The sequence below is a fragment of the Magnolia sinica genome, chromosome 3 (assembly GCF_029962835.1).
Source record: "Magnolia sinica isolate HGM2019 chromosome 3, MsV1, whole genome shotgun sequence".
Lineage (NCBI taxonomy): Eukaryota > Viridiplantae > Streptophyta > Magnoliopsida > Magnoliales > Magnoliaceae > Magnolia > Magnolia sinica.
In genome coordinates, this window is record NC_080575.1 from 98,052,027 (window position 1) to 98,060,794 (window position 8,768).

General features: G+C 44.7%; 1 protein-coding gene and 1 non-coding gene across 3 annotated transcripts; one reads left to right on the forward strand and one right to left on the reverse strand.

Annotated features, from left to right (window-relative positions):
• Positions 1–65: 65 nt before the first annotated feature.
• On the reverse strand, positions 66–6,817 carry LOC131240362 (E3 ubiquitin-protein ligase WAV3-like). 2 transcript variants are annotated; one of them, XM_058238534.1, is made up of 2 exons: positions 6,230–6,817; positions 66–2,225 (listed from the first exon to the last, which is right to left on the reverse strand). In XM_058238534.1, exons 1-2 carry the CDS (start codon positions 6,461–6,463, stop codon positions 288–290), a joined length of 2,172 nt encoding a protein of 723 aa, XP_058094517.1. In that variant the 5' UTR covers positions 6,464–6,817; the 3' UTR covers positions 66–287. The 2 variants fall into 2 exon arrangements, with proteins under 2 accessions (XP_058094517.1, XP_058094518.1); XM_058238535.1 differs by having other exon boundaries at positions 66–2,303; positions 6,230–6,370.
• Positions 4,671–4,827, forward strand: LOC131241645 (U4 spliceosomal RNA). Its single transcript, XR_009169204.1, has one exon. It is a non-coding gene; the product is annotated as a U4 spliceosomal RNA (small nuclear RNA).
• Positions 6,818–8,768: the final 1,951 nt, after the last annotated feature.

The following is an 8,768-nucleotide window of genomic DNA, read 5'->3' on the forward strand; positions in this document are numbered from 1 at the left end:
CTCTCTCTCTCTCTCTCTCTCTCTCAAAATAGAACCTGTCTATATACATCACCCCATTTTATAAAAAAAAATTAAAAAAGAAAAAAAGAAAAAAAAAAACCCTCAAAATCTACCTCCAAAATCCCAACTTATTTCATTTACAAGACAGGAAAATACCCACCATGTAAAAACTCTTCTTTTTCTTTCTCCATTTTACCCCCCACCCAAAAGAAAAAAATGAAAATAAAAAGGGCACTGAGTGGAAATATAAAAATTGGGATTTAAGAATATTTCCATGAATATCCATATTACCTTGGCTGCGGCTGAGCCGGAAATGACCGAGCCGGACGGACCGGTGGTGGATGGGGCAGCCCGCCAGGCCCCAGCGTCTGCGACCGTGCGAGCATGTCGGCCATCGACGGCGTCTGGTATACCTGCATGAGGCTCGTGCCTTCCATCGAGTCCCCACGTGCAGTCGCCCTTTGCCATGAGTGCGAGCTCAGCCCCGACAGCACGTATGCCCGGCCCGACGCCTCGTACACACGCCGTGTTGCCATTCTCTCCTGCATTTCCTTCAGCTCAGCGTTGAGAGCCGCACAGAGCTGATCGCCAGCACGAGCCGCTGCAGACTCCGACAATGCTCTCCTCCGCCTCTCGAGGATGGTCACAGCAGTAGCCAGATCGCCCCGCTCGGCTGCAGCCCGCGCTTCAGCCATTGCCTCTGCAGCTTGGAGCCGATTCCTCTGCCGGTCCACCTCAATGGACACCGACCGTTCGCTGACAACTTCTGGCCTCTGGATCCTGACATCCTGGCCGTCCAAATTCACCCTCTCTTTCGAGACAGGATCTCTGTACGCACACCCCACCTTCACCAGCGTTGTTCCCGCCTCACCTGCATTACTGGCGGGAACATTAATAGACACTAGAAAATCCCGCTCTTCATCAGCATACAAATCCCCAACGTCAATAGAGCCGGTGCGCCCATCACTCGATATACAGCTGGTGTAGTTGCCTGCTTTTATCAAACTGATGGGTGCGCGCGGGTGCACAGACTCCACCGCCACATGCAGCTCCTGCACCACCACGCTGAGGAGCCCACCGATGCACTGTGCAAATGCGTCCTGTATGACGCCCTCAGCCTCAATGAAGGAGAAAGTTCCGCCTGATGTCTCTGAGATCGAGTGCATCGATGCAGCGTCATGGTCCATCCCAAACCCAAAGGCATGGACCGGAATCTGACAGCCAGCACCGCCGCGGATGGACGACGGGAGGAGGGACTGGTAATCAGGCCGTATGCTGGCCGCACCGCTGCCGGAGACGGTATACGTGTCCTGCCCATCGGATAGCAATATGATGCTGCAGACTGGGTTCTTCTCCCTGCGATCTTCCATCACCTTGGCGCCCTTCCTTAGGCCTTCCGCAATGTTTGTCCCACCGCTCGACGTCAGGGAATTCACAGCCTGCAGTGCCTGCTGCCGGCCGGAGTCTGACATACGGCGGAGGTGGAAGAGCCGGCGGGCAGTTGATGAGAAGGCAATCACTGAGAGACGGTCGGAGGGACCGAGGTTCTGAATCACAAACCCCATTGCCCGCTTCAGCAAGGCGAGCTTCGTGCCTGCCATGCTGCCGCTGACATCAAGCACCGTGACAAGGTCTACAGGAGCACGGGAGGTCTGGCGAGCAACAGCCACATTGGATTGGGTCGCACTGGAATTCTGTCTAGGAGCAGTGAATGGTGCTTTGAGATGGATCAGAACGGCGAAGTTCTCATGGGAGGCAGACCTTGGGACAGCAGAGAATTCTGGGTACATTTTGATTTCTACTGTTCTTGTCCGGCTGGTGTCTACCTCCATGGCCGGAGAGCTCTTCTCCGGCTTCTGGGGTTGAGGATCCAAGGGCTCATCGTCACTGAAACTGCTTGGCTCAGAAGTGGGGAAGAGAGAAGATGCAATCTGCCTATTAGTATCCACACGAGGGGGAGGGAGCCGACGCAATACAGTCATAAAGTTATCATCTTGGGCCCAGTCGACTGGGTTGATTCTTGCTCTTCCATGGTTGAGATCTGAGGAGGAGGGGCCTTGGAAAGGGATTTCCTTCCACTTGGCTCTGCAAACAGGGCAGATCTGGTTGCCGTGCTTCACGTTCGATGCAATGCAGTGGAAATGGAAGGTGTGAGAGCATTCAGCTGTGAAGAGAGCATGACCGTTGCCAGGTTTCATGGAGCCCAAGCATATAGCACAGGTTCTCTGCATATTAAAGAGAGAATTCTATTATCTTCAAGATTTACACAACAAGCATGATCATTGCTATATAGCACAGGTTCTCTGCAACATTAAAGAGAGATTTCTATTATCTTCAAGATTTACACAACAAGCATGATCTTGCTATATTGACAATCAAATTCCATGTTGGTTTATTTGGAATCTAATCCATTTGGTGAATAAAATAGCCAAGACTTTTGGAATCGGATCTAATTGAACTTGAGATATGAAGACCTCCAAACCATCCATTTTTAGACTCAGAACAGATGTTTTTGAATTCAAGAACCCTTTGTTCTTTTTAATTTACAAATTTGTTTAGGTTAATTTATTTCAATTTGGTACAGATGAGAAAAATAAACACCTCTAGGAATTCTGATGACCTAATTTTTGCACGATATCACTGTCGGATTACAAGAAATGGTGAGAAATCATCTTGGACGATTTATCTTGAGATGAAAATCAAGATTACCCTTTCCACAAAAATCACTGTTTCCACGGTTTGGATTGCAAGAAACAGTAAGAACTACTCCTTGATACCATTTCAACTATATCTATTGTGGTTTCAAAATCATTATTAAGATTTTCCATGTCCTCACCTTATATTCCTCCAAAACAAATAGGTCATAAGGGAAAGATTTCTTCATTTCTTTGGAGTCTTTAAGAGAATCACTGTTCAAAAAAAAAAAAAAAACTCGCAAACCCAATTCAATTTTGTTTGTGTATAGCTTAGTAACATTCAGTATCTGTGTCTGTTTCAAAAACTCAAAAACTTGAACCAAAAGAGCTCAACTCGGTCCGATCATATCTTTAAAATATTTGAAACCCAATAATTTAACTTATAGTCATTTAAGCTTACAATTCACAAGGCAAAGTGCCATAGGGCAACAATCAGAGAAAATCCCTACATTTCCTGAACTCCATCAATTAAGCATCCATGAAATATTGCTCAAAACAGTCATTTCACAAGTCTCCACAGGACTTCCCATCATGCAACTAAGATGCAAAATGAAAGGTTCATGAGACAACAAAACTAGCCATCTGATGTAGCAAGGACATTGCACACTAAACATAACCGTAACATGTTAGAAAACACTCATCGCAACAGGTATTTGGACAAACCTTCATTTATTCTCTTTTGTTTTCAGCCATGATCTATATATTAGTTAAATTTACTCCATTAAGGGACACTTTATATCTCTTGTACATATCTAATTGTAAAGTAATAGTTATATTAAACGGTGTGCCTTGACACAGTATCCCACAAACACAAAACATGACATGTTGGGTGTCTGGGGTCCACAAGTATGGTACATGGACTCTGCCTTCCAAATCATCTCCACCATAAGAAAGGCACTAATCCACAACAGTTGATAGCATTGACAACAAAGCATGGAGCGTAAGAAAAAGGCCTAGTTCTGGAATTGCGTGAAAGCCAAAGGTCCCCTTTAGGGGTTGTTTGGCTCCCTGGAATCTTAAAAGGGTTTGGGAACCTAGTGAAAGAGGTTCTGTCTATGGTGTTTGGGTATTGAGAAAGTTATTCTTGGGCCAGTTTTTGTGTTTTGATACTGGGAATGATTAGTTAGGAGAGTGGGGGCCTTTATCCTTTTCAAAAAACACACTGATCTCCAAAAATTTTGCAACCCACAATAAAGACGGTAATCATAAAAGTGGAAAATTTAGGGATTGGATTCCCATGGGAACACATTTCCCTATCTTTCAACACAATCTTGCCCACAGGATCAAGAGTTACTGTTAGATTTTCATCTCCCCTTTTCCTTTGATGAAGACTACTATTGGAAAGCTTGCCCTTCATGGCCTACTGACTCCTGTAAAAGAGCTGCCTATGAAATGGTGTAGCTGCTGACCATGGAAACTACTTTCCCTTCAAGGGAAGGGAGTAAAAAAACAAAAAAACAAAAAAACAAAAAAAACCAAAAAAAAGAAAAAGAAAAAGAAAAAAAAGAGGGGTCTAATCTACTATAGTTCTCCTTTTCAAATAAGCCACAAATGAAACAGGTCTTTAAAGAGATTACTCCACTTTAGCCCCAGAGAGAGATAAAAACATGACAGCAACGTCCCAAGTACGTGATTTCAGATAACTGTTCCCAGCAATAGCCAAAAAAAAAAACCCACAGAAATTGTTGACAGAATCATTGCAATCTTCTTTTTAGTATTGCGTTTTTCTACGTGGAAATGCACCAAAAACACCACAGCTTGGTCCACCTTTCCGTGGTCCAGACCGTTCAATCCCCAATCAAAGGACCTTTACCTATATTGTCAGTGTATGTTTTAATGTGAACAGTTGCGCAAGAGGGGTTTTATTTGTTTTTTTTTTGGTCCTGCGAAAAACAGCACAGCTTGGACCACGTTTCCATGATCTTTTCTCGCTGATTGTGGACGCTATGATCCACGTTCAGGCCACCCATCCGAATCTTTGCGCTTGGGGCAATGACGCAGCTAGTGAGGCTATAACCGAGGCGCGTCAATTGCTGGTTGAAAACTATTTCCAAACCCCCTCTCTGGCCAGGGTTCAGCTCTGTGCCATAGAGAATTTCTGGAGGGGCCCCCTCTAATCCAGGGTAAGGCCCTAAAAAAAATAAAAATAATAAAAAATAAAATAAAAAGGCCACCAATCCGACAGTTATGATCATCCTATTACAGCATGTTTGGTTGCTCCTTAAAAATGAGTTCATCTCATTTTATTTAATCCTTATTTTTAAGTGACACCCAAACATGCCCTTAAGAGATTTTTGTCTTGCCCATGGTGTGGCCCGCGGCATGGACAGCCAGGATCACGAAAAGGTAAGACCCACCTGCACAGTAGCTGGAGTGAACCAGAAGGGTACAGCAGCTGGTCCTCTCACCTTGAAAACTAATGGACCGTGTACAAAAAACGGCTGCTCATACTTTGGCTCATCCATGAGCGAAGGGAAATGCAATTTCCAGCCGCGCATGCAGATGCACTGAACACAACGACACACACGTGCCACAGGTGCCAAGATCCAGGATGCTATAATTAGGCATGACCATCGGTGAACTCATCCTAGGCGGGCCCACTCATCAAGTGGGCTAAACACTTTCAACGAATGTGAGCCATTAGATTCATTTTCTCTATAAACGTGGCCAATTGATGACTGTATCCGCCAGATTTCTGTCCCAGGGTACATTCTCCACAGGTCCGGCATGATGAACGGTCTATATCTCACAAAGCATATCACGTCGGCACGTGGGGCACTAGCGTGTAGCATGCACGCGCACCATGCTGCGAATAATATTCCTTTCACTGAATATGACACATTTGCTCGGTCGGGACCACCGTTTCAGTGTGGTCATTATCATTGTCACCGATGGAACCAGGGAGGAGCAGCTAATTTGGTAAGATTGCAGAGCACCATACGTTTCCTCCCGCTCCAGCAATAATATGCATTCAGAGTTAGTTTTGCCTCCGTCGCGATTCAGTATCCTACATGTGTCGCCGGCCACTGGGGTACACATGCTCACTGTTCTGATTATCATCGAAACCGTCCATGCGGTGGATTCTAAACTACACGAGCCACCGTCTGAAACTTACAATGACTGCGACGTCTAGAACAATGAAAAGAAGATATCTGACGGCTTGCATTCAACTCAAAAAATCAACGGTTAGGATCATCGCTGGGAGTGTTTATACGGTAATAGCTTATTCTATTAGCGAAAGAGAATACGAACGATTCAAATCATAGGAATATCTCAGCATGTGGCCGCCCTGGGTCGCGACACACGGTGCATCGTGCGTCGCAACAGAGACCAAACCAACTAATTCGAAAAACCATCACATAATCTGAATTTACAGTTTTTTTAGAGAAGAAGCACGAAATAGGGGAGGCATATGTATAAAAACCAAAAAGAAAAGGGTCGTCTACTGTCAAAAACAGGGGCTTAAATGTCAACTTCCCGATAAAGAAATTTCTAAGGAAAAAAAAGAGAGAGATAGAGAAAATATCCATTACCTTAGAGGATCTGCTCCCCGTCTTCGCCAATCGGAGCCCAGAGCTCGACGGAGTCGGCGTAGTCGGCATCGCCGGCCGGGAATGTGAGTTGCCGGTGGCCGCAGAAGCCAGAGATACGTCGGAAAACCTGGCGGCGACATCAACGGACGGCGACGCGTCGTCGTGAGATCTAGGAACGTAGACGCAGAGATTTAAACCCAGAGCAACCTTTGCTTTGCTCCACCTACTCGCCATTCTCTTCTAGATCTGAGGTTCTTCAACAGAATCTTCGAAAACGAGACTTCAAATCTCGAAAACGGGCATAAGGAGCAGAAGCGATAGCGTTTCTGTACCTTTTTCTTCGAATCGAGGGGAGTCTGAGGTGGAAGAAACGGGAGGAGAGTTGAGATAGGAAGGGCTGACAAGGGTTTTTGTATTAGAGATTTGAAAAAAGAAAAGGAAAAAACCCCTAAAAAGGCCAAAAGAGCAAGATCGGGTCAAAAAAGGAGCTCTTTCTCCTACTCGTTCATGGCCGCCATGAGAGGTCTGGTTTTGACCTTTGGGATTTAAAACAGCAGCCTTTTCTCCTTTTTCCTCTATATAAGAATAAGAGAAGGAGCGAAACGTCTTGGGGAGTTTTGTAGAAGGGGTGCTTTGTAAAACAACATTGTATTTTGTTGTATTAACGGAAATGCCACTAGTGTATAGCTTTGGGTTTTAAGCTTTAAAAATATCTTAATTTTGATACTTTGGAAGTAACATCACTATCGTAAATTCGTGATATGGTATGACCAACTTGGACGACTGTGGGGCCCACCTTTATGTATTTTTCGTATATCCATGCCGTCCATTCGATTTTAAAGCTCATTTTAAGCGATGAATCCAAAATTCCTGAAGATCTAAATTTAAGGTGGATCACACTATAGGAAACAACAGTGAATGACCATTAAACACTTCTTGTGGGCCACGAAAGTTTTGTATCAAGATGATATCTATGTTTCCCCTTCGTTTAGGTCCCTGTAACCTCATCGACAGATTGGATGGTAAATAAACATTTCAGTGGGGCTTAAGAAGTTTTTAACGGTGGACATTCAATCACCACCTTTTCCTCTAGTACGGTACATCTAAGATTTTAACCTGCCACCTTTTTTTTGGCTCACGCACTTAAATGAGATGGTGAAACAAACAGTCAACATGGGTATGCTACACATACATCACAATGGGCTCCACAGTTAAGGATCCAGCGACGTATGATTGTGGACCCCCTTGATGTATTTATTTTATATATGCGCCGTCCATCACTTTTTCCCGATCCAAATCCCAAGTGGACCACACCAAAGGAAACAACGGTGATTGAACGTCCACCATTAAAAAAAGACTCCATTTTTGCAGCCTACTTAGACCCTATTGTGGATAGAGTACATTTGCGCCGATAAAACGATCCTAGCCATCAGCTTTCCCCACTTGCCAGCGTTGAATGTGGACAATTAACCATTTCCTTCTTACATGGTCAAAAGGGTGACGATCGAGTGGCTACTGAAAGGAGCAGGTGATATTTCTAATTTTCTATCTAGAGCCGTCCAAGCTATGGCATTCATATGATGCCGATTTTCCATTCCCTGCCCACGTGCAAAGACCGTACGGACCGGATGATCCTAACCATCAGATAACCAATCTTCAGATCCACGTTGAAAAACGGATGGTAAAGTCACTAGCTGGAAAATCTTGATTGTGTGTCCCTTGCACACGTGTCTAACACAGACGAACTTGCGTTGAGAACAGTGCAGCCCATGCTTCGACGATCCAAACCATTGCTCGTCGTGTCCATCAACATAAGTGGACCATGTCCACCAACAACCATTGCTCCGTCGCGCCGCCAATGTGGTGCTTGGGTCTTTGAAAGCGACTCTAATCCGACGGCTAAGATTCGCAAACTACGGTACACAAGCATGTGTATTCAAGAGAGGGACGTGGATTCAGTGGATCCCGCACCACACCACCGAACGCTTTGTTTGGTAGGATATGTTGGGCACGTGCTAACGTGAAGAATGTGTTGGTACATTGCGGAATCAAATTCTGCCACGTCAGGTGTATTCGTGAATCTAGAAAATGTACACGTAGGCTGCCTGTGAAGAGAATGGGAATCTGATGACGGACAACAGGTGCATGATAAGTACGTTAAAAACTCATTTTCTTTGACCTTTTATTCTTCGATATAAAAATTGAAATCCTGGCATAAGCTTCCTTTACCAGCCACGTGGTACAAGACCTGCCGCCCAAGTTGATTTTTATACTTTTTATTTTATCCTTATATTTTGCAAAATGACCAGATACAACCATATGTATAGGCCACAATAGTGCAGTATATATTGTCTGTTACCCTCCCATTAAAACATTCATAATCATTTATTAAGCTCACCAAGATGTGGTTCACTAATCCAACCCATCCATTGTGTGTGTCCCACTTGGATGAGAGGTATAACCAAGTTTCAACTGCATCCAAAACTTGGGTGGGCCCCACTAATCCAACCCATCCATTGTGTGTGTCCCACGTGCTAAT